Source organism: Dasypus novemcinctus, chromosome 8, assembly GCF_030445035.2.
Source record: "Dasypus novemcinctus isolate mDasNov1 chromosome 8, mDasNov1.1.hap2, whole genome shotgun sequence".
Taxonomy (NCBI): Eukaryota; Metazoa; Chordata; class Mammalia; order Cingulata; family Dasypodidae; genus Dasypus; species Dasypus novemcinctus.
Window position 1 is genome coordinate 124342643 of NC_080680.1, and position 25726 is coordinate 124368368.

Sequence of the window (25726 nt, forward strand, 5' to 3'; positions counted from 1 at the left end):
GTCTCCCCGCCAGCAGAGGCAGGGGCAAGGGCGGCACCCTGGGGGAGGGGGCAGCAGGGGGCCCGGGGGCCGCGCTGACACCTGCCGGGCCCCCGTCACCTCTCCGGGCCCGGCCTCGGCTCTGCGCGCCGGCCTGCCGTGTTCCTGAGGATGCGTGCCTATTTTTAGAGGGGAGATTTATTTCTTTCCATTTCAACTGTTTACTTCTGTCCTGGGCCACGATCCTGTGCGTTTCTGTTCCAAAGGACAATCACGTCCCTGGGGACCGGACTCAGCTGCTCCCTGGATGGCCGAGGGGGCCTCCGGCTCGCAGGATGCGCCTGGGGGCTCTGAGTTGGAAGCCGGCGATGCCGCAAGGGCGCCTGGTAGGCTGTGATCCCAGCCTTTTGGCTGGTGCTGTGTGAGCCTGAGCTGGGCCTTGCCCTCTCTGGGTTTCAGTCTGTGGCTGTTGTGCTGGTTTTCATCACTGTACTGTTAGTGGTGATACTGGGGTCAGTGAGGGGATCTGGAAAATTGCACAAAGGAAGGAGAGGGTGGGTGCCCAGGAGGGACCCCTGCACAGGGGGCTCTGCCTGCCCTGCACACCTGCTCCTCAGGTGTCCTTCTAGCTCTGAGCTCTACAGCTCTAGGCTTTCTCCCCATCAGTGCTTCCCAGGGCGCCCTGCACTAGGGAGGGCAGAGCCCACCTGTGCGTCCTTCCGGCGCGTACCCCGGGATGCTGGGCCCCGGTTTCCTTCTCTAGAAGGTTTTAACCCCCTAGGAGGCTCGAGAGGCGCCCAGCAGCGATGAGAAGGTGCCCAGTGCCAGGAAGGCCTGGAGAAAGGGCGGGAGAAGGTGGCGCTGCTGCCCTCTCAGGCAGGAAGCCTCCAGTGTCCGGGCTGTTTCCGTGGTGACGGCGTGTCACAAATTCCAAACAGCAGCCTGTAAATCAGCTCGTAGGACCCGGTTTCTTTATAAGGTTGGGATTATCTTCCATCTCTTCTCTTGCCAAGAGTTTGATCCTTTCATTGAGGCAATTAAAAAACATATTCAAAGGCACAGAAAAAAGCAATATTTACAGTTAACTGCCTCGTGGGGAAAGTTTCTTTCTTCCTTTTTTAAGGTTAGTATTGACGGTGAAGATAACACAAGCACTTCAGAGGAAACCGAACTGGAACAAGCAATTTGCTGCTAATTCCCACCCTGTGTTCTGCATTTCCCCTGGCTCACGGGACGCTCACAGGACGCCGTGGCTAACGGCCAGTTACCGGCAGGTTCACCCGGTCAAGACGAGGTTGGAATCCTGGGCACCCGTTGGGCTGCTAACCTCATCTCGCTAAGCCTCAGTTTTCCCATCTTTAAAGTGGAGCTAAGAACCGAACTCTCTTAGACAACTCGCGTGGCTTTGCCCACGGCCCCAGGTAATAAAGAGCCATCCACCCCAGGAGAGCCCCGACCTGCTCCTGCGCGCGGCAGGCCTTGCCATTGCCCAGCCCCGGGCGCCGCGCGCGCCCCGCTGCCCGGCACTGGGCCATCGCAGCCCGGGAGCTGGCCAGGCGCCAGGCGCAGCCACTTAACTCCAGAGACACCGAGAAAGGGCAGAGCCCGCGGGGAGCCAGTCAGCGCGGACGATTTTAGCGCAGGAGGCATTCCTTTCCCGCGGGAGTCCAAGGGCAACCATCTCATGATAAGCTGGAGTTTTTCCAGGGCGGAGAGTGAGAGGGAAAAGGTTTCAGGACTTTATTTTTTCCAATCCTCTGCCGCAAACAAAGCCGCTCTCCAGCTCCTCGTACTCCACTCTGTCATGTGACAGCAGGCGGAACAATTGCATAACTGCCCACGCCACCCCTGAAGCCTGTGCCGGGTACGAGGGCCAGCGCTGACCGTTAGCGCTGGAGGGAGCACTGCAAACCCCCCGCCCCCGGGTCTACCGAGCCCACTGTACAGAGAGGGAAACTGAGGTTCAAAGAGGGAAAGCCCGTGCCCGGAGCGGGGCCAGGGCAGGTACGTGGGCTCCTGTCCCCCGTGCGTTTGCCTACAGCTCCCTCCCGACCGCAGCACCCAGCCCTGCTGTGGCCCAAAGTGTCTTTCTGAAGACTCGGCCGCGTGGCCGCAGGAGCACGTGGCGGCTCTGCCATGCCGAGCCGGGGGACCCTGGATGAGTCACCCCACCTCCCTGTCTCCTAGACTGTAAAACGAGGAGGCTCCCAGGGCTGAGTGAAGGCGACACGATGATGACAACGCAAGTGGATGTTTGCAAAGTGTGCCCGTGCATCCTGAGTGCCACGGGGGTGCTTGATAGACACAAGTCGGAATAGGAGCAGGACAGTGTGTAACGGGGGGGGGGGGGGGGGGGGGGGCGGGGTGCAGGCTCTGGGCTGGCTCCCTGCTCAGCCTCGCTCCGAGGCTGCTGGCGGGCTGCGGGCTTCGGCCTCTCCCTGGGCTGTGATTTCAGAGCCTGTGCCAGGGCAGGGTGAAACTCGAGCTGCAGAGTTGGTGCTCCCAGAAAGAAAGAGGCCCTAGACCTTTTCAAAACTCGCCCACTCTCTTGCAAATCAGGTAAGGGAGAAGACGTCTGGGAAGGGCCCATTGTGCAGCGGGACGGAAGCCAGGCCGGGCGCCCTCATCTCCTCCCCTCTCTGTTGTCTCTCGTTTTTCTAGAGCTGGGAGAGAAAGGCATCTTTAGAAATGTTGGTTTTGAAACCACGGTGGCAGGTGAAGCACCGGGCTCAGATCTCCCGTCCCTGCCCCCACACGCCATTTCCTTTCCTCGGACCCGCGGGAGGTGCCCACACTTTGGAGCTGGTTTCCCCATGCCCTGGGGCTGAGCCGCAGGTTCTAGAAGCCTGATGGGCACAAGCCACCTTCCCTTTTCCTTCTGATCACTGGGGCGAGGGTGGGAAGGGGAGAGCTGGCTGTCCCAAGGCCCTGAGGATTTGCTGCTGTGGCCAGATGCCCCGGGGTTGGGGCAGGGGATGCTGAAGGGCTCCTTGTGGGTTTAGAAGTGAAACAGAGCTCCAGCTGGACCTCGGGGCAGTCCTGCGGTGGGGTACATCCTCCACCCCCACTGGACTTCTCCAACGGCTCCTCCCTGCCACGGTCGGACCCCCCCCCCCCCAGTCTCTCGCCATATTTGCAGCCACAGCCTAATCTAACCTCATCCGGGTCCACAGCCCCGAAGGCCAGCGGGGCCTGGGAGTCCTCACTTCTCCCAGGGTGCAGCGGAGGGGCTGTGGAGAGGGACAGGGGCCCTCCGGATCATCAGGGGAGAGTGAGCCCCCCGCCAGCCGGCAGGATGGAGGGGCTCCCGTGGGAGCCACTCCCACCTCTCCCTGGCACCACCTCCAGTCTCCTGTCCTCGGGGTCCAAACTCTGAGGGCTGTTGCGCAGACCTCGGCCCCACCCGCCTTCCAGCTCATCTGACTGTGCGCAGAAACCACACCGGGGCTTGCCCTTCCCAGGGGCCTCGCTGATAGGAGGCTGCGCTCGTGGAGTTTGCTGGGCCTGGAGCCCTTGGTTTTAGTCTCGACTCAGAAAAATCCAGGGCCCGGCTCCAGCAGCACCTGCCCTGCGAAGCCTCCCCCAGTGAGGAGGAATCCTCCCCGCTCCTTCCGCCTGCTCCCACTTCCCCATTAGACTGCGCTCCTGAAGCGGGGGGCTCCCTGCCAGGCACCCCTGTTGGTGCCCAGCACAGGGCCTGCCGCCCGGCAGGCAACCGAGTCATGGCTACGGAACTGAAAGGCTGTAGCTACATCCCCCTCTCGCTCTCACTCTTGAAGCCATTCTAGTACTTCGGCTTGATGGCAAACTAAGAAAGCATTAGAATGGGCTAATTTTGCAGCAATAAAGGCAGACGCCTGACTGTTCTTTGCAAACATCACTTATTTTCACTGAAGCCCAGTCTAACGGGGAGAGGCGATGCTGGAGAACGGGGCTCTGCCCCCCCAGCCCAGGAAGTCTTCCAATGACCTTGAGTGGCCTCGTCGTCAATAGCAAGACGCGGGGCCTGGGACCCGGGTGCCCAGACAAGGATTCTGGGTTATCTAGAAACAAGCCATTAACCAAATCTGGAGATAAGACCAGGTTATAAGACAGGGACTGACCGACTCCATCCTTTCATGAATGGGGACACAGGGCCTAGGTATGGACGGCAACAGGCCGAGGTCGCGTGGTGGGTAAGGGACAGAGCCAGGCTGGCACTGGAGCGGCTCACCTCTATTTCTGAGTTCCCTAGACATTAGCAGTGAGTTTTTGAGACTTAGTGTTGTTTTCTTTATAAACCACTGTTAAATCAGAGTTTAGTAATGGCTGGTTGGAAAAAAGTGTGAAATGCTCTGTATTTAATTTAAAAATGAATAAAATGGAAAATTCAGTTGACCCACCTAATACGCATTAAGCACCTGCCCTGGGCTGGGGGCCTGGGTGATGGAGGTGGGTCCCTGTCCCTTGCGTATCAGGCGACCCAGAGTCCCTCCTTAGCCCTGCCCAGGGCTCCAACGTGGCTGCTCAACCACACGCAGGCCCGAGGGGCTTCCTGCCTTTTGATGCGGGGTTTCCTGACTGCGGGGACGAATTTGGGGCATTAAACCTTTAAATCTGCCAACGACGAAATGTGAGGATAAAAACATGGGGTGGTGAAAGGGATTTTTCTAGCCCTTTATTTCTCAGGGTATCCCGCCCATGGTGTGCTGGAATCAGAACAGAACCAGATGGAAAGGCCGCGAAGGCAACGCTAGAGTGGCGCCCTGGCCGGGGCCGGCAGCCTCAGGCGGCCCCCGCAGGTCCCGCGCGCGCCCCCGGGGGCCTGCACCTGCAGCCCCGCGCCCCCTCCAGCGCTACTCACGTCGGGGTCCAGCTCGTCCAGCTCGTCCTCCAGCGTCCGGAGCTCCTCCTCCGTGAGGGCGCTCAGGATGGCGTCCTCATCCAGCTCGCGGTACTTCTCCAGCTCTCGTCTGTACGACATGCTGGAGGAAACGCACTCTGCCTCCTGGGCTTCTGGGCCGATCCAGGACCTACAGGAAAGAGGAGACGGCTCAGCCAGGGCCTTGCGGCTGAGCATGGGCCGGTAGGGGCTGGGTGATCACAGGGCGGCCTGGCCATGTCTTCTGAGTGTCCGGGGGGACAGTCACGATGGGGTACACGGCCCCGATTCAGCCGGACGTGCTAACAAAACGGGGCAAGGCCAACGGCCGACGATGTGTGACTGAACGGAGTTTAGTTGTTGGAAGGGAATGGCCACGGACGAGGCGTGGACGGTGATTGCGGTGCCTGAAAAGAGCTTGATTTTTCGAGTAAAGAGTACTTTTCTGCACCGCCCCCCGCAGTGGGATTCTTGAAGGCAGAAACCCTGCCAAAGCCGATTTTAAACATGGGGTACTTTCCATGGCTAACCGAACTGCCCTTCACCTGCCGCTCACGCAGGCCTCACAAAAAGTAGCCAACAAGAGGAGCTAGATTTTACGAGGCTTTCCCATTATCCCCACTATACAGAGGACACTTTGCTCAAGAGGTTCAGGGACACCCACAGCCCCACTCCTAGAAGTGGGAGAAGCACCCTGGGCAGCCAGGCACGTCGGCCTCCAGGGCCGCCTGGCTCCGGCCGCCGCGTGGCAGCGCCTCTGCGGAGAGCACCTGAGGTCACACGGGAGGGGGGTGGCGCTCCCGCCCCCATCTGCTCCCGAGGAAGCTGCCCAGAGGGGACAGCGACTTGCCCAGGGCGAGCCGGGGGGAGCAGGGTCCAGCTGCCTCTGCTGCGCCCCTCTCAAGCATGGCACCTAACACGGGCCTTCAGTCTCTGCTCTTGCCACTTCCGGTCACTATGGCAGTTTTGAACCCTGGGACTCACTTGGGTCCGCTCACTTAAACCATTTTACAATGGCCGAGGGCTCGCCTCAGGGCCCCAGGCATCGGTTACCCACACTGCCTCTCGCCTGCCCTGGGAGGGACAACCTGGCTGACGGCCCGGTCCCCACATCACCTCCCCCGTGAAGCCACAGCGTCCCCTCTCTCAGCACAGTTCACGGTGGCCCAGAGCCCCTCTCTAGGCATGTGGCCCGGCCTCCCGTGGGCAGGGCTGGGTTTACTGCACCCCCTCTCCCTAGCACCCAGCCCAGGGCCATGCACACGAGAGGAAACTCTGAAAAGCCAGGCCCCAGCTCTCTTCTAGCTTTGAGGTTCTGGGCTCTTCTCTGGAGAATGTCAGCTTGCTGCAGAAGCAGCTGTTATCTCTGCCTTTGAGCCTGTGCCATCTGTCCTTTGACCTACACGAGCCGAGCCAGCAGCCTTCCTTTCTGAAGCTGGCGGCTAACTTCCTCCCTGTGGATAGAAGCAGCATCGCCTTCTGCAGAGCGGTTTGTGTTTTCAGACCCCCACTCAACCGAACCAACAAAACCCACGGCTCATCTGCAAAATGGCTGATGGAGTGTTCCAGAATAGTAAATAAAGAAAACTAGGAAAAGACACCCAACCAGACAAATAAAAAGCTAGGGCTAATCACTTTAATTTTAAGTTAGGGAAGCAGACTTGGCCCAGTGGTTAGGGCGTCCGTCTACCACATGGGAGGTCTGCGGTTCAAACCCCGGGCCTCCTCGACCAGTGTGGAGCTGGCCCATGCGCAGTGCTGATGCGCGCAAGGAGTGCCCTGCCACGCAGGGGTGTCCCCTGCATAGGGGAGCCTCACACGCAAGGAGTGCGCCCCATAAGGAGAGCCGCCCAGCGCGAAAGAAAGTGCAGCCTGCCCAGGAATGGCACCGCACACACTTCCCGTGCCGCGACGACAACAGAAGCGGACAAAGAAACAAGACGCAGCAAATAGACACCGAGAACAGACAACCGGGGGAGGGGGAGGAATTAAATAAAAATAAATAAATCTTAAAAAAAAAAATTTAAGTTAAATTTAAGTAATTTAAATTTTAAGTAATTTTAAACAATTAAAACTAACTTTCTCTAAGCTAATAGCAAAGGCCTCCCTCTCAGAAAGCAGAGTGCACCTGTGGGTGTATGAGTAAGAGAAACCTGAGTGCACAACAGCTGGCTGGGTGAAAAAGGACTTGCCTCCCGAACACAGACACCCCTGTACCATCCTTTTCACTCAGAATGGCTCCGCTTGGCCTCGCGACTTTCTTTGACCAGGACCCAGAGAAGCAACGTCCAGACCATAAATGGGCCCCCTTGATTGGTTTCTACTTACTAAGAGGGACCCTAGTGAAGGGCTTGGAAGCTTCCAGAACCAACTCATGGAGAGATTTAGGACCACTTCCAAACCAGGGACTTTCAGGTGGGCTGCAAAACACAAGTCTCAGGTGCTCACATAGGTCTTGGGTTATACTTCTCAGCAGGACTTCTCAAAAACAGTGGTGGGGGAAACGGATGTGGCTCAATCAACTAGGCTCCCGTCTACCGTATAGGAGGGCCAGGGTTTGATGCCCAGGGCCTCCTGGTGAGGGCAAGCTGGCCCATGCAGGGGATGTCACCCCGTGCAGGTGTGCCACCCTGCGTGGGAATGCCATCCTGCATAATAAAGCTGCCCCATGCAGGAGTGCTGGCCGACACGGAGAGCTGGCACAGCAAGATGACCTAAGAGACCCAGAGGAGAGAAAATAAGACGTAGCAGAACAGGGAGCAGAGGTGGTGCAAGAGAGTAATCACCTCTCTCCCACTATGGAGGGTCTCAGGATTGGTTCTCAGAGCCACCTAATGAGAATATAAGCAGACACACAACACACAGCGAATGGACACAGAGAGCAGACAATGGGGGAGATGGGGGGAGAAATAAATAATAAAAATAATTTTAAAAATAAAAATAAAAACCTGTGTTATGCTACTATGCACTGGGTGTCGCCAAGGGGGCTAGGCTGCAAGGAGAATGCCCCAACCCTTTTGACCAGAAAGCCTTTTCTCTGAGAATCTCCTCCTGGAATTGGAATCCCATGAAACAAAGTTTGCGAAAAACAGACTTAGCTTACCTCTGGGTTGCATCTGGGAGACACTCAGAACCACACAAAACCGGACACAGGGACAGGCCCAGCTGGGACACAGCTTGGGGGGAAGTCAGATAGGTTTGGGACCATGAGAGGTCCCCATGCTTGTTATCTGAGCCACCCAAATCATTTCCTGGATGGTTTTCAGTAAAACCCTTAGAAAAAGTCATGGACCCATCTTAGAGATGGGAGAGCCAGGGCGAGCTGGGGAGAGAGGATTCCATACCCAAGCGGGCTTGGGGAAAAGGACTTAGGGGAAGGAACAAGAAGGGAGAAGCAGGTGGAAACTAGTGCACCTGCTGAAGGAGGACGTGGGGTTAGGCAGCAGGCCACCTCCACAGATGCCGGGAAGACTCACCACGTCCTGAAGAGATTTCTTATCGCACCCAGGAAAATTAATGAACCACGTACACACCCCAAAGTGCTGCTGAATTCAAAAATCCTGTTTCATAGGATTTTAAAAGCCCTTACTAATGTCAAGTGTCCTCGTAAATAGTACGGAGCAGCTGACCAGGCATTAAACTAAAGAAGCTAAGAGGACCGAGAACTCCTAAGGTTAACTGTGAAGCTGTCAGCTTCAGGCCACACTCACCCACTTGGCTCACAGAGGGGGTTTTCTCTGCCTGTGGACAGTGAACTCTGAGAATTGGAGGGAGGGAAGAGGCAAGGTGGGTGGGAGGTGAAAACCGGCCTGTTGGCACCCACTACAAGCTCAGTCTTAAAAGATGTCTTGGAAGATAGTGTATTTTCTAACTATTAACAGAGGCCTCCATTTCCTTATTCAAAGGCCTCACGGCACAGGCCTGAGCGTCGCGGGACCTTGGTTGAGTGCTAGTTGGGACAGCAGCTCCCTAAGTGCCTTCCCTTCTCTGGGCCCGCCTTTACTCATCTGTAAAATTAAAGAATTGGATCACAGCTGTGGTTTGTAAACCGTGCCCAGGGGAGAGCTCAGGCCCTGAGGAAGTGGCTCAAGCCACGGGGCGGAGGTGGGGTGGGGGCGTGGTTAAGGAGGAGGGGCAGGGTGAAGGGACTTGGCCCCGATTCGATGCGTTTTGGATATTTGGGGTTCCAGATGAGATTTCCTTTGAAGAAAGGATTCTATGGGGGTGAAAAGAGTTGGCAATCATCGGCCTGGGCTGCTTCACCTCCACAGTGAGCATCTAGGAGGACTGCCCCCCAGGCGTGGCGAGGTTGAAATGGCATCGAGCAGGTAAGGCGTGCAGCCTGGGTTTGGTACAGGCCAACGATGGCGAGGCCGCTGCAGGTGCTGCTGGAGTCTCCGCCTCTCCCCCTCCCCCCCACTGTTAGGAGATTGTAAGGTCCCGTTAGTCTTATTCCTGGGTCTCTGTCCCCAGGGCTGAGCCCTGGGCCTGGCGCAGAGGTGCCAGCTGGAGGGGAAGGTGCACTCCTTGGTTCTGCTCTAGTTGTCCTTGGCACCTTGGCTAAGTCTCCTCTCTTCTCTGATTCTCCGTTTTCCCATCTCTAAAATGGAACAACTGGACAAGGCCTGTGAGCATCAAACTATGTTCCTGGCGTGGCTGTGGATACAAAAGCGGTGGGAAGGCAGGAAGGGGCTGCTCCCCGCAACACTGGCCTGAACAGACAATGTGCCTAGGTTACCTGCTTTACAAATTTGGTCCTGAGCAAGAGTGGGTTAGGGGGAAAAGGGGGCGGGGTGGAGTGTAAATACATTTAAAATAAAATTAAAACTTAAGCCTTCCAAATCTGCTGTGTACCCTATTAGGGCATATCGGGCCATCCTGCTTCTCAACGACAGACGCCTGAAGCCTCTGCTAACTGGAAAAAAAAATTTACAAGCTGTGCCATGAGCAGATCAAGGGCTGAGGCCATCCATCAGGGAAGCTGCAGAAATGAAAGCTCCAAGACTGCAAGGCTCCTGGAGTACAGGATGCGCTTTTAAATCTTTCATGGGGAGCGGTCTGGTCCCTTCGGCTAATGGCTTCTCCACATCTGCATGGGGGGGGGGACCCTGCGGAGGAGGCACGGGAGCCACCTCTCGACTGTTGGAAAGCACTGTCCTGAGCTGAGGAAGAGCTGAGGCGACTTCAAATGATTATCTTCCAGTGAGACCATCTTATCTCTGCCATGGCTTGGGGATAGGCGACGAAAGGTTGATTTTCAAGGTTAATTCTTCAGACCCCACCTCCTGGCATATTCGCGCCCCTCTTTGAAAGTCACTTTGGCTAAAGGGACTTCATGCCAAGACCCCTCATCCCAGGACACTGCTGTCTCCTGAACCTCTCTCCTCCCTTGGCTTCACCGACACGAGGGCGATTGTGACATCCCCAGGCCCTCTGGAGAGTGAGCTCCTCCCTCCCAAAGCTCCCTCAAGGGGTGCCTCGTGGGCAGCCATGATTTAGATCACATGACCTCCCCATACTTTCAGCTGATTGGACAGAATGGGTGCCTGGCTCAAGGCAGCCAATTGATTGGCTGGCCAAGGACCAATGAAGTGGCCTGGGACGAGGTAAAAAAAGAAGGGCGGCAACCGAGCACTTTGTTTCTGGCATCCCGCTGGCACCTAAAGAGGGAATGGGGCAGGTGGCAGGGGAAGCCGGGACAACGTGCAGAGGGCACGAAGAGATGCAGGCCAGGGTGTCCCCAGAAGTGCCAGGCCCCTGCTCCCTCAGGCCTGTGTGCTGGCGTCCCACGGGAACCCGCCTGACATGGCACACCGCTCTCCACATGCCCCTGCACCTCGCCGGGGCAGCCCCACTCTCTTGCTTCCTCCTTCCCTTCTGACACCCTGCAGGGGTCCCTGAGGAAGAGGCATTCGGCTGGGCCACCTGTTCCCCGGCTGGTTCTCAGCGTCTCCCGGGCGCGGCTGCTTCCAGCGATCAGCTGTGGACCCTCAGCTCTTCTCTCTGCGGCCCAGACTCCCTTCCTCAGCCCCTGCCTCGCCACCAGCTCCGGCTCCTTACCTGGTGGACGGCCCCTCGGCCGCTGCCTCTCAGCCCCCTGCAGGTGGGCCTGCACCGCCAGCCCCAGCCCGCCCTCTCTCTGACATCCTTTAGCTCTGACCCTCCTTTCCTTCTCGGGGGCCCTCGTGGCTTTTCTCTCCATCACACGACAGCCCCCCCAACCGCTCCCCCCGCCTCAGGGCTTCCTGTCCACGTTCAGCTCAGGCTCCGCGTGATCTTTGCCAACATCAATTCTGATGGCGCTTCAAGCTGAAACCACCTTCGACAGCGGCCCCCTAAGGCAGATGGGGAGCCCACTGGCTAGGCCGGGGCTGGAGGCCATCGGGGCGCTGGTGGACCTCTGAGACCCACCACGGGTCTTTCCCTTCCTGCTACCCGGGACCACTGGTTCCTGGGCACTCCTGAAATTGCACTCCTCCAGCCTGGGATGCCGCCCCCCCCTGCAGTGCCCTCGGAATTCTTACCCAGTCCTCGAAGCCGAGCCCCTCCTCCCAGGCTGCCCTGGCCCGCCTTGCTGGAATACCAAGTCCTTGCTTCTTCCACAGCCTCTGTGCGCACCCAGAGCTTCCCCCGCCTGGCGATGGAGACCCAGTTCCCACATCTCGGCCCCCAGCCTCAAAGCAAGGGTGAGGCCGCTGCAGGCCGAACTGAACTGTCAGGCAGGGGCGGGCCACCGAATGCTGCCCCAGGTCAGTGGCCCGCAAGGGAAGAAGGTCCACTGGCCCACGCACAGATGAAAAGCAGCACCCAACTGGGCGGGTCGGGAGTTGAATGGTGGCAACCTGGGCATGGAAATTTGGGAGGGGGTTACTTAACTTCCTCAGTCTTTAGGTTTCAGAACGGGGTCACAACATGTGTTGTGATCATGAGACCCATGACCACGTCTCTAGTCTATGGAGAACTTGGCAGCCCGCGGTCTCATTTGCCCTGCAGGGTCCAGGTAAATGTGCCCCAGGCTGCAGGTGGCCTGAGATGAGATCCAGACAGGGGAAGAGGAGAAGCAGGGAGGGAGATGAAGCAAGAGCGACCAAGCTCTAGGCCCACTGAGATCCGGGTCCCAAAGTGCCTGGCGTGCCCTAAGAGCCTCTGCTTAAGAGGGCCTCGAGCCCCTCACCCTGCTCGGCTGAAAGGGTTCCCTGGGCAAGGCCAGCTTCAGAGTTCCCAGGGGCCAGTACAAAGCAAAAACAGGGGGCCCTTTGTTCAAAGAGCAGGGGGAAAAGGTACCATTGGAAAAAAAAAAAAAATATATATATATATATATACATACACACACACTAGTTTCCTTTCTCTCCTGGTCTGTCTCTCTCTTTTTTTTTTTAGATTTATTCATTTATTTGTTTTTCTCCCCCTCCCCCCCACCCTGGTTGTCTGTTCTCCGTGTCCATTTGCTGCATCCTCTTTGTCCGCTTTTGTTGTTAGCGGCACGGGAATCTGTGTTTCTATTTGCTGCATCATCTTGTTATGTCATCTCTCCGTGTGGGTGGCGCCATTCTTAGGCAGGCTGCACTTTCTTTGGCGCTGGGCAGCTCTCCTTATGGGCGCACTCCTTGCGCATGGGGCTCCCCTACACGGGGGACACCCCTGTGTAGCACGGCACTCCTTGCGCGCATCAGCACTGCTCATGGGCCAGCTCCACACGGGTCAAGGAGGCCCAGGGTTTGAACCGCGAACTTCCTGTGTGGTGGACGGACACCCTAACCGCTGGGCCAAGTCTGCTTCCCTGGTCTGTGTCTTGATCTGTCATGGTGGTTTTTGAAACTTACTGGTTAATGTCCTGCCCAGGCACATGCCCTGGCGTGGGACAGGGAGATCAAGGACCACTTCCCACAGGCCACCACCCCAGTCTCAGAGACAGGAGACCCCCAATGGTTGTAAGCTCTGCACTGGGACACAGGGCAGCTGATCAGGGGTGAGTGAGAAGTTTGCCCTGTGCTGGGGGCAGAGGGCAGCAGTGGTAGCTATTATTTAAAATACTTTTAAAATACAATAAATATGCTATTGGTTATATATGGCAACATGCACAAGTCTTTGAATTGTCTCATAGGTATATTCCTATGGAAACACCACTCAGATCCAGACATAGAACATTGCCCGCCCCCCAGAAGGCTCCCAGTCAGTCTCCCCCAAAGGAAACTACCATCCCAACCTTCAAATCCAGAGGTCAGCTTTGACTTCGGGGAACATCACGTTAATGGAAACACACAGTGAGTGTGCACTTGTGCCTGGCTCCTCTCACTCAACATTGTATCCGTGAAGGTCAGCCAAGCTGTTGTGTGTAGCAATGATTTGTTCTTTTTCAATTTAGCCCATTATATAAAATATGTCAATCTTTACTCACTGTGCTGTTAATAGACAGTTAGGTTATTTACAGTATTTGGTCATTACAAGTAGCGCTATGAATATGTCTTCTGCTGGAAATAAACACGCACTTCTCTTGGGTATGTGCCCGGAGTGGACCTGCTGCATCATAGCACAGGCATACATTTAGTTTAGTGGATATCGCCAGTTTTCCAAAAGAACTGTACGATTTTACAATTCCACCAGCAGAGTCTGAGAGCCGCAGTTGCTCCACTTCCTTGTCAACACTTGGTATTGTCAGTTCTTTTCATTTCAGCCATTCTGGTGGATGGGTGGTGGTATGCCATTGTGTTCCCTGATGTCTGAGCTCAGTGAGCACATTTCGCATGGCGTTCGGCCCGGTGAATGACCCGTTTTGTGAGCTGGGCCCTCTCATTTGAGTGGCACCAACTGAATCCACAGAAGAGGATCAGGGTGTCCTGTGGAGAACAGGGGGAGGACCAGGGCAGCATGCTCCCCCTCAGCCAACGTCTTGTGGGCTGACCCAGGGAAGAGGGAACAGAAGTGACTGTGGGGAGGAAGTCTCAGATTTACCAAGGTTACCAGCATGTAGCTTTCCAATGAGCACAAATTTCTAGTAATAAGAACTTCCCAAGGATGCACTGGGAAGATTCAGAAGGTGGTGAGCACTCTGTCATTGTGGGCAAGTAAGTAGAGATGATAGAGTCCTGGGTGAGTGTCTTACAGAAGGGGTTGAGGCCTGGGGTGGAAGTATTGGGGGAGTTAAATAGAAGAGATTTAAATAGACAAGGCCAAGTCCTGATTCTATCATGAAAGACATATCTGGAGCCACAAGACTTGTTTTCTAGCCGGTTAACATTTATTTTCCCTGGTTGACCTCATTCTCTTAGTCATATGGGAAAGCACCTTCTAAAAAAGCAAGGAAACTAAACATAGTGTTCGACTTGGTCACTTGCTGCAGTTGCATCAAGCCCCATCCCAGGACACACCGAGCCTTGAGCATCCACACATCAGTCAGGTTGTCAAGTGGTTCAAATAGAAAGGCCTCATAGTGTGTGTGGGACTGTGTGTGTGGGACTTCTCATTTTGCATCTCTTCACAATCTGAATCTGGACTCATAAGCCTCAGGGCTCCAGGAAAAGGCCCTGAAACCATCTCCTGGGCCCCCCCGCCTGCCTGCTGCCCTCAGAACCAGGCTGCGCCCCACTCCAGCCTCCTTTCCACCTCCTGCCGCGCCCCTGGTTTGGAGCAGCTCTGGCCTGGGCTCATGCATGTGGCCTGTCCCCACACTGGGCTGCCTGCCTCTTCCATTTCACCTTCTTCCACACCAGCTGAAAAGGGTTTTAGTGACCAATCCTCTTCATACCGACGGGAGAGGTTGTTGGAGAGCTGTGGGAGTGATCGCACTGCCTTACCGCCCCTCCCCGAGGCTGTGAGCTTCCTGAGGGCTAGCATGTCCATCTCCTGTGGTCCATAACCAAGTCCTGCCCTCTTAGGGGCTCAAGAAATGTTTGCTGGGAAGCGGACTTGGCCCAGTGGTTAGGACGTCCGCCTACCACATGGGAGGTCCGCGGTTCAAACCCCGGGCCTCCTTGACCCGTGTGGAGCTGGCCCATGCACAGTGCTGATGCGCGCAAGGAGTGCCCTGCCACGCAGGGGTGTCCCCGCGTAGGGGAGCCCCACACACAAGGAGTGCGCCCCGTAAGGAGAGCTGCCCGGCGCGAAAGAAAGAGCAGCCTGCCCAGGAATGGCGCCGCACACACGGAGAGCTGACACAGCAAGATGACGCAACAAAAAGAAACACAGATTCTCGGTGCCGCTGATAAGGATAGAAGCAGTCACAGAACACACAGCAAATGGACACAGAGAGCAGACAACTGGGGCGGGGTGGGGGGAAGGGGAGAGAAATAAGTAAAAATAAATCTTAAAAAAAAAAGAAACGTTTGCTGAATGAATGACTAAATGAATGAATGCCTGGTCTCATTATTGGCATTTCCACAAAATCCAATACGAAAATTAGCATGAACAAGTGCAAAAGGCACATGACAAACTGGGGAAAAAAAATTTCCTGCACATTTGACAAAGGGTCAATATGCTTAATAAACAAAGAGTTCCTAAAATCAATAATAAAGAAAAAAGCAGTTCATGAAAATGGGGAAAAGGGAAAGGAACAGGCAATTCACATAAAAGAAATGCAAATGGCTACTAATAACTAGATAATGAACCTCGCCCATGAGGATAGAAAAGCAAATCAAGAAAGGAGACATTCATTCTCTTCAGAGTGGCAAAGACAAAAAAGCCTGAGAATTCCCAGTGTTCCTAAGATGGGGGGTAGAATTCTAACATGGAATAGAAGTAGACATTGGCACACCTTCTTTCAAGGCAATTTAAGCCACATCTGTCCAAACACACACACCCTTTGACTCAGCAGTTTCACTTCTAGGAATTCAACCTATCAGTTTACTCACTGAGCTGCACAAAAATATATGTACAAATTATCTGGTACCACACTATTTATAAGAAAAAAAAATGCTGGAAACCACATAAAGCCCTCCAACAGGGGGCTGGGTAATAGACTAGAGCATAGAGAGACAGTGGAGTTAGTAGGCAAACTGCCCATGAGGCGGGTGTGGCATAAAATGTCACTGGCGCTCACGGTAATAGCTGGCATTATTCTGCACTCACAGAAGGTCATGCACTACACTGAGCTCTTTGCATGGATTATTTCATGCAATCTTAACACCTTTATGAAGTTGGTGCTTTTATTATGCCCATTTTACAGATGAAGAAACTGAAATGCAGAGAGGCCAAAGAACCTGACCAGTGGTGGTAAAGCTGACAAACGCTAGAGCTGGGATTTTCCTTCTGATTGCCCCATTATCACAGGGTGCCATCCAAAACACTGTACCCATGATGGCTAATTTATCCCCACAACAGCCCTGCTTCCTGGGGAAACTGAGGCTAGTTGGGGTTAACAAAATTACCCGAGATTATGGCAGAGCTTAGGTTTGAACCCAAGAAGGCAGTCGCCAGTTTCCATCTCCTCAACCATGCCTCAAACCTGCCTTCTACCAGTGCCCCCTCCTGGGAATATACCCAGAATTCCAGCTAAGAAAACAATGTTCTGTCCCAAAACACTGATCTTCCTTTTATGAACAGGCCCGAAGAGACCTGTGAGCAGCCTGTCTCCTTTCCATCTTGTTCCATGGCTCATCCCGGAGCTGATCGGAACAAATTCAGTTGGGACCTTGGGCCAGGAGCTGGCACGTGGTCTCTCTCAGTTCTCTAGGTGGGTGTCCTTCATCTGGGTTTGGATGGCTTCAGGCAGAGCCATGCATCTTCTGGAACAGTATGCAAACCGAGAGCTCCGTCTGTCCAGGGAAGTCTCCAGACCAGCCCTTGGATTCTCAGTTTCATGCTCCCAATTTCCAAGGCTTCAGCTCTGGTCTTTTAAAATTTCTGTTCCCACTAGTTATATTGCCTGAGTAGGTTTATTTAAAGTAATCTAAAACTCTTTTAATGGTATAAGTGGAATGTAATACAAAACCCACAAAGGCATACAATATTGCCATCCAGTCTGAAACTTGAAATCTTCCTGGACTTGCAAGGCGCAGGTCTGTCTTGACTGCTCACACTGTCACACTTCTGAGCAGCTTTGATGCAGGCCTCTAGGGTCCCCAGCCCAGCTCTGGCCAGGCACTCATCCTGGGCCCACAGATACCAAACCTGTCAACACTGTGCTGATTCCAAAGAGCCCTTGAGTTGAAGTCAGGATTCAAATGAATTCATTTGTAGATTTTTAAAAAAATGTATTGTGCCACAACATAAACTTCCCTATTTTCAATTATACAGCTCAGTGGTATTAATTATATTCACAGTGTTGTGCTACCATCACCACCATCCATTACCAAAATTTTTCTATCACTCCAAAGAGAAACTCTATACCCATGAAGCAGTAACTCCTCATTTTCCCTCCCGTGGCTCCTGGTAACCTGTACTCTACTTTCCATCTTTATGAGTCTGCACGATCTAGTTATTTCATAGAAGTGGAATCATATAATAGCTGTCCTTCAATGTCTGCCTTATTTCACTGAACATGATGTCTTCAGGGTTCACCCATGTTATCTTACGTAGCAGACTTCATTCCTTTTTAGGGCTGAAGAATATACCACATTGTTTGTTCATCTGTTGATGGACATGTGTGGATTTTAAAACACTATCTTAATGGATGGCCAGGGGAGGAATTTATCATAACAAGCTCCTGCCCTGAGGTCTTTGAGGCGGCATCATGAGCATGATCTGACAACTTCTTGGAAATTCAGAATCTCAGGCCCCACTCCTGGCCTACTGATTCTGAATTTTTAACAAGACCCAGGTGATTCATATGTTAAAGCTAGAGAATTTCTGTATAGAACACAAGGGCTCTTGTTTCTCAAGCTGCTGAAACCCTGCAGAGCACTTTGGTTTTAAGGGAACACAACTAACTTTGAACAATTCCCACCGGGCCCACTGCCTCATCTGCAAAATAGGGGGTGAGTATAGCTGCCCTTCCTTCCCCACAGCATCCCTGTGAATTTCAAATGAAATCATGGATTCATTCATTAGCTATTTATTGTGGCCCTACTGTGTGCAGACACTGGTGGGGCTGGGGAGGCAGTGGGAACAGAACAGCTGGGGCCTCTGTCCTCATGTTGCTGATGGACTGGTGGGATGGGCAAACGTTGTAAATGCTGGTTAGTGTTGTGCTTGTCATGATTACTGTAGAGTTTTCATTCATTCACTCTTTTACTCATTCGTTCATTCAATGGTTAATCATTTATTACAAATTAAAGTACCCACACCATGCCAAGGGCTGAGCACTGAGCTGGACCCCAAGTGTCATGGTTAGTTTGATGTGTCAACCTGGCTAGGCTCTAGGACCCAGTTATGTAATTAAACCAGTCTAGATGTGGCTGTGAAGGTATTTGTTGATGGGATTGCCGTCCACAATCTGGTGACTTTAAGTACAGGAGATGACCCTTGATAAGGTGGCTGGGCCTCATCCCATCAACTGGAGGCCTTACAAAGCAAAGAACTGAGGACTCCAAGAAGAAGAAATTCAGACCCAAGACTTCAACATCAACTCTTACCAGAGTTTCCAGCCTGCCGGCCAGGCCCCATAACCACGTGAGCCAATTCCTGGAATTCCATCTCTTGACCTTTACATCCTCCAGGTTCTGTTTCTCTGGAGGACCCTGGCCCAGACTCTGGGGAAGTGGAAGTGAGCAATCCACAGACCTGCCCTCAAGGAGCTTTCAGTCTGGCCGAGGTAGACATGTAAGCCGACCACTACATCTGGAACCTGCCATGACTTGGGCTCTGAGGTCCCTTGAGGTCTAGTGGGGGACAGTGGGGCACAGGTGAGGCAATGGGGAGCTCCGCTTCCAGTGGTGATCACAGGTGGCCCAGGCCGAGAAGGGGGGGTCAGGATCCCAAGCAGGAGGCCTAGGAAGACCAAAGGCAGGGAGGTGTGAAGGCACATGGTGCTTGCACCGTGACCAGAAAGTAAGAGAACCTGGGGGGAGCACCAAGAGATTATTTTGGAGAAAGTAGCTTAGAGCCCCTTCTTCAGTGGTCCTGGTGTACCATGCCAAGGAATGTGGTCTTTGACAACAGCATGGAAAAAGGGAGAGACCTGAGACAGAAAGACTGTGGGGAAGCTCTGACAATTGCTTAGGGGAGAGATGGCCAAAGGCTGAACTGGGACAGTGGATGTGGGGATAGAAATGAGCCAAAGTGCTATGAAGGAGGAGAGGTGATGGGACTGGCCGACCCGCTGAATGGAGTGGCAAAGGGAAGGGGGGTTTCTGACTGGGTGGACACTGATGGGTGGGGTGCGAAGGGGACACAGGAGGAGGCGGATGGGCCTGAACCTTGGCTTTTGGGTCTTCAGTGCCTTTGGGGCATCTGATGGGCTTTGTCCAACAGGCTGGCATTGCAGAACCAAGGGCTAAGGAGAGCAGCCCAGGCTGGACAGGAGTTGTGCATTGATGGCCACCCCATCAATGGTTGGAACCATAGGAGTGAATGAGACTTCCCAGTTAAGAGAGGTAGGGTGAGAAGAGAATGGGTTGAGAGTGATACCAGCAGTTAGGGGAAAGGCAGAAGAGGTGAGTCCGTGAAAGAGAATGAGGAAGGCCAGGAGGCCTGTCTGATTCTGTCGGTTCATTCCTTAAACCATTGTCACAACTCATCACCCACCAGAACCAGCTCCAGGGAGGGCTGGGGGTCTACCTTCTAGTAGCTCCAGAGTGACTGGTGGCTCGGGCTGGGGCCGCCATGATGAAATGAGATGGGAACTCATGGGTGGGTCTTGTCTTGCTCTCCCTCCCTCTTCCCTCCACCTGTGCAGTAATGTCCAGCTCTTTCTCAAGTCTGTTTTTCTCCAAGAGGAAAACAAAAAGATGTAAAAAAGGAAAGGCTGGAAGAAATGCCTGAGTCTGTTGAATTTTTCAATCAGACAAGAGCCAGCACCTCCTAACACTGAAGAAACCCTCCCAGAGGCGTCCTAGGTTGACTCCGATGAGCTCATTCTTTGTTGTGATTAGGAGCAGAGAGAGTCAGGTCCCATCACGATTAACCCAGGCAGGATTTTAAAAACAAAACAAAAGAGAGGAAATGGCCCCAGAATCACGCCATCAGATTCATGTCTTCCCATAGAAACAGGTCTGTGGCGTTAAACTGATAGGGACGTCCAGTAGCCAACTAATCGTCTCTCTGGGGTTCTGGCGTTAAGTGAAAAGTGAACTGGCCTTTTTAGACATGCTGGCAGCCAGGCCACTCCATTAGTAACACTGAAATATCAAAACACTGACTGGAAAAGGCCATTATGACTGTGCTCAGCAGGAGTCATCGATTGATGATGTCATTTCAGAAATAAGCCTGCCAAGGTCACCAAGTCCCTGGGCAGGGTCAAAGCACTGCGCACCGCCCGTCGCCAGCCTCCTTCGCAGACAACGACGCCCCTCAAGGGGAGGCAGGGGTCTCACTTGGGACGTGGCTTCATTTTAGCCTCAACCCAGCTGGCACTGGGACGAGGGTTTCCCCACATCCCACTGAATCCCCTCAACGACCCATGAGCTGGGCACCATCCTTATCCCCGCTGAACAGAGGAGGAAACTGAGGCCCAGGCAAGTTAGCTCGCTGCCCCACTAAGGCAGGGGCGAGTCCCATTCTAGAACCTTCTGGCACGGCCCTGGCTGAAGTCGCCCAGGACCCACTGCAAATGCAAACGGCCCCTCCCATTCCTCGCCCTGCCTTGTCTCTTCGGAGCAACTGGCACAGCTGCCCTCCCCCCTCCCCCAGCTTCGGGATCCACTTCCTCCCCCTTCTCCTCTTCACCGTGGGCTCCCCAGAATGCTGTCCCTAGCACTTCACTTCCGGCACCCTAAAAATCTTCCACGGGCACCTCCGTGTCCTCCTGACTCCAGGTCCACGACAGCCCATCCTGCGTGGCCCGTCTTTGCCCAAGGTCACAGGAGGCAGGGCTGGGGCTGGGCCGTCCACCTTCCCGGGGCCCAGGGCTGCCACTACGCCCTTTTCCCCGAGGCAGGAAGCAGCCCCTCCCTGGGGAAGGTGTGAGAGCCTGATAAGGTGGGGGACAGACGCTATTTTTAGAGGACACTGGCTTTCCACTTAGCCGGCAGGAATTCAAGGGCCAGGGGCTGTCTAAAAGGTGGGTTTACAAGTCACTCCTTCCGAAGTATGGACACACCGAGGCCCCTCTGTGTGGCCCCCTGTTCCTTTAATTCCTTTACCTATGAGATGGCTTTGGAGAAAATACATGATAAGAAGTACAGTAGAAACGAGCAAGACATTTCAGGAGGAGGGCGCTATTGTGTGAGAAAGAAAAAGCCCTGGGCATCAGCAGATAAAAAAAGGGGGGCACTGATGGGGAGCCCTCAGACCCACCCTCGGCAGCAGGAAGGGTCCGCAAACAGCCCGTGACCTTGAGCAGGGGGCTCCACGACCCCTTGCCGGTAAGAAAACGCCGCCACCTCAGGGAGAAAGATGGGGTTCGTCGGGGCAGCGCTGGGCTCAGGTTCACGTCCTCGGTCAGGACGGGAAGGGCTTGGGCCAGCTCATCCCCAAGAGTCTGAGAGGACAAAGGGCCGGGCCGGGTCGCGGGGAACCTGAAAGCGGGGGCGGGGACGCCACGGCTCCGGGGTCGCGTCGCAGGCGCCCTAGAGCGCGTGGGGACCTCACTATACAGACGCGGAAACTGAGGCTGGAGAGCGGCTAACCTGGAACCCCGGGCCTGCCGGGGTCCTTGTGTTTCTACACTTGTTTGGATGCCATGTCCCTTGAGAAGGCGCGGCGGGCTCCCTCGCCAAGATGCCCGCAGGTGCCATCTCCCTGGAGGTGTGCGGCCCAAGCCATTCCGAGGGCCCCTGCGGGTCTCGGGATAGGCCCCGCGTCTGGGGGCCCGCCACAGCCTGGGGAGTTTCCGCCCTGGACGGGCGCGGCTGTGGCCCGCGGCCCAGGCCGGGCGCGGGTGAACAGGTGCGCGGAGCGCGGCGGTCAAGAGCGCGCCGGCTGCTCGCTCCCACGGGCAGCCAAAGCCCGCCCCTACAAATGGGGAAACCGAGGCTCGGGGAAGGGAGGGGGCCTGCCGAGGCTCGTCTGAGAGGTGGCGACGGCGAGGGGTCCGCGCGCCCCGGATCCTTCCTGCGCCACTCGCCGCCTACCGCGTGTGTCGCGGCGCTTTAAACCCCGCCACCTCCGCAGTTGGGGAAACTTTTTTCCTGCCGCACGCCAAGCCCGGGGGTCCCCGCCCACCCAGCACGTACGCCCCCACTCGCACCCCCGCACTCTCCGCGGGCGCACAAGAGGCCGCGCCTGGGTGCCGGGCCCGGGCGGGCACGTGTGCCCCGCAGAGCGCCCGCGGGCGCCGGGGCGCCCCTCGCCAGGACCCGGGCCTCGAGAGCGCAGCGCTCCTCCCGGCGGCGGGCGGTCCCCGGGGCCCAGAGCGAGGGCGTCGGGCACGCGAGCGCGGGGGCTCGGGACCCCCTGCCCCGGGGCGCTCCAGCCCGCAGGCGACCCGGGGCGGCGGCTATTTATAGAGGGAGCCACGCTCAGTCGCTCTCGGCGGCGGCGGCGACAGCCGAATATTTTGCCCAGATATGGCTGGGGCCCCGGCGCGGGGGCAGGGAGCCCCGCGAGCGCGAGGGGGACCCCGGGCCGGGCCGGGGGCTTACCGGGGTGCGGCGCGGCGGGGGCGGCGCGGGCGCGGGCGGCGGGCGAGCGGAGCGCGGGGCCGGACGAGCTCCCGGGCGGCCGCGGGCGGGCGGCGGGCGGCGGCGCTGTGGGCTCCGGGGGTGGGAGCCAGGGGCGGGCCCCGCTCCGCTGTCACCGCGCCCCGCCCCGCCGCCGCCCCCTCCCTCCCTCCAGCCCGGGGCGCCGGGGCGCAGCGCACCGTCCCCGGAGGGGGAGCGACGCCTGCTGCGCGCGGCGCGGGCGCGGGTCGCCCCCGGCGGGGTCTCGTTTCCCCACTTGCTTCTGGCCGTGCGAGCGGCCGCGGAGCTCGCTGGAAAGAGGTGGGCAGATTTCCCTTCCTGGGGGGCTGCAGTTTAAGAATCCGAGGGCCCGCGGGAGCTGCCCCACCCACCTGCTGGCGGCGAGCGGCGCCCCGGCCCGGCGGAGCCCCGGCGGGGAGAGCCCCGATTTGTTCCCGCACGCTCGACCGTTCTGTCTATGCCAAGGAAGTCCGAAAAATCACGACTTAAAATAACCACAGAAAAGAGCCTCACTTTCTTCAAAGACAGATTTTTTTGCCGAACAAACCACTTAAACGCAAAGAGAAATGTTAACAGTGTGTTGAATCACACATGGCGCATGCATCCAAAGGAATTTGTAGGGCGGCGGGGGGTGGGGGTGGGGTTTATGGCAGTTTCTCGTGGGTTAGGCCCTAGCACAAGCAATTCTTTTTAATTTTGGCGTTTAGATTGCGAGTGAGAAACACGCGTTTAAAATCATGAAACAAAACCCTTGTTTTCCACTGAAGTGTACTTCTCTATCAAGAGACCCTCACCGCTCTCAGAGAAAGTTCAAGGGGATAGGTGCCGTATATTTTAATAAAGCAATGGCTTAAGAGTTCAGTTTAAATTGTAACCTTTTCATTGTGAGATAAAATACATTCAGCAAAGTGCATACAAGGTAAGTGGGCGGCTTTGTGAATTTTTGTAACGGGGAACACCTGGGCAGCCACCGCTCAGGTAAGCAAACTCCTGCCAGCAGCCCAGAGGCCCCCTCTGGCCTCCTAGAAGGCACTGCCCGCTTGCCCCTTTGGCACCCGCTTCCGGGCTCTCCTCCGGTTTGTCTTCGTTTGTTCAGCTTTGTGAGATGAAGCATGTTGTGTAGCTGTAGTTTGTACACTCTCAAAGCCGTGAAGTTTTCCATTGCACGGATAGGCCACGGCCTTAAAAAAAAAAATCCAGTTCTACTCTTAATAGACATTGTGTTATTTCCGGTTTAGCTATCACAAATAATGCCACCACGAACATTCTCTGCTGGTATCATAGCAGGTGGAAGCGCTGGGTCCTGGAGGATGGCGGTGGCGGCAGCAGGAGAGAACGTGGACTCTCCCAGTCATGGGGCCAGTGTCCATCCTCACCGCCACCGGTGCAGCGAAGACCTTTGTCCGTGGAGCAGGCGCAGCGGGGCCTCTTGTCCTCTGATGTGCAGCTCCCTGCCCCCCTTCCTGCTTCCTGGCCAGTGGGACTAATGCTTTTGTGAAGCTGGTCCCAATTTATTGCCCATATTTCTTCTGGATGGCCTGATTTTTACTTATTTGGTATATTTTCCCACTACACACACTCACACATTCCACATTCCATCTCTCTCCATATATAGTTCCACTCTGTGCCAAGCCTTTTGACTTCCTTGAGTCTTTTGATGAACAGGTGTTCTTATTTTTAATGTAGTGTCGTACATCAGCCTTTTCTTTCATGGTTCACGCTTTCCGTGACCTAAGGAATCTTTCCCTGCTTTGGGGTGGTAAAGCTCTTTTCCTATCTGTCTGCCTATGTCAGCCTTGCACGTTTTGGTTTTTAGTCCACCTGGAACTGACTTCTGAATGTGGCATGAGGCTGATGTCATGTTTCATTTGTCTGTCAGGTTGTCCCAGCACCAGATTAATTTTTCAGTTGCATCAACAATTAATTGCTTTATCTAAAAAATTAATGGAAACCCTTTTAAAATAGTGAAACAGAAACCACCTCACCTCTTCCTTACTTGTAGACAACTCGAGGATTGTTGTTTTTGGTTAGGAAAAGAAACCATTACTTTAAAAAACAAAATATTTACACTATTTTATTCCACTTAAATAGTTCTATGTCAGGATTTTTAATTTAATCACAAATAACTATCTTATCCATAGGCAGAAGCATTCCTGAATTTTGAATCACTTTAGTTCTAACAATTAAAAAACCAGAAAGATAATTTTGGCATCTTTAACATGAGCAATTGAAAACATCTGGTCTTCACCCTCCTCTTTGTGTCCTCACTTTCCATTGATTTTCTCAAATATAAACAAAATGACTTTAGGGATTTTTAGCCCCAGCTGGCTTCTCCCCTGAAACCTATAGTTTATGCATTTTTTTCACACGAAGACCTTACTGTTGGCTCAAGTCCAGCATGTTCAAAGTCAAGGTTTTAGGCTTCCTACTCAAGGAGAGTAAGCATCCTCTCAGCCTCCCAGTCTTTAAGACTTGGCTTCGCTCTGATGCTTTCTTTCCCCTGTGTCCTGTCTCTGGGCTGCCAGTTCTAATAATGCTAGTTAAAACTTTTAAAAGCCTTTGTTCTTTCCTCCTCGTTCCCATCGCTCACTCTTTGTCCGGGGAATCACGCCTCACCTCCTGACTGTGGCTAAAGCCTCCAACCTCCCCGTCTGACCGCCCGCCCTGCCCCCAAGGAGCAAGCGCATGATGAATGCACCCCTCCTGCAAGGGCCTCACAAACTGTTGGGGTGACTGGTGCATGGATAGCTAGATATATTCTGTAAAGCAAAGGAAGATGTGGGCCCCAAGAGAGGCCCAAAGTACAATGGAGAAGAGAGGGGTGCCAGGCATGGCTTCACAGAGGGACATGGAATGGGCTGCAGGCTGAGGGAAAAGAATAAGCAAGGTTTGGAGGGGAGCAGGGTCTGCTTTGGAACCTCGGCATCCGGGATGGACACGTGTGGGGCCCGGGGATCCGATCGAGGTCGGATGTGGCCGGAGCAGGGCATGGTGGATGATGAGGATGAGTATGGAGGTTGACGCCAGACTGTGGGAAGCCTGGGACTTCGGTCTGGGATCTCTGGGCCAGGAGAAGCCACTCGAGCTTTGGGGAAAGAAGGGCTGGTGAGGGGCAAGCTGGCTTGCTGTCCCCTCCAGCCGGCATCACAAGCAGTGCTGCTGTGCTAGAGCCTCGGGGCAGCCATCACGTGGTTTGGTGACCACCTGCTTTGGGATGCACCCTCCCCCAGAG

At 54.9% G+C, this 25726-nt stretch overlaps 1 protein-coding gene across 1 annotated transcript in view; it reads right to left on the reverse strand.

The window, feature by feature from the left end:
* TMOD1 (tropomodulin 1) overlaps positions 1-22571 on the reverse strand; it is a 72742-nt gene extending 50171 nt beyond the window's left edge. The window contains exons 1-2 of the mRNA XM_058302633.2: positions 22456-22571; positions 4823-4991 (exon numbers count right to left, since the gene is read on the reverse strand). Coding sequence (XP_058158616.1) covers positions 4823-4942 — 120 coding nt within the window. The 5' untranslated portion in view covers positions 4943-4991; positions 22456-22571. The remainder of the gene's footprint in view (positions 1-4822; positions 4992-22455) is intronic.
* Positions 22572-25726: the final 3155 nt, after the last annotated feature.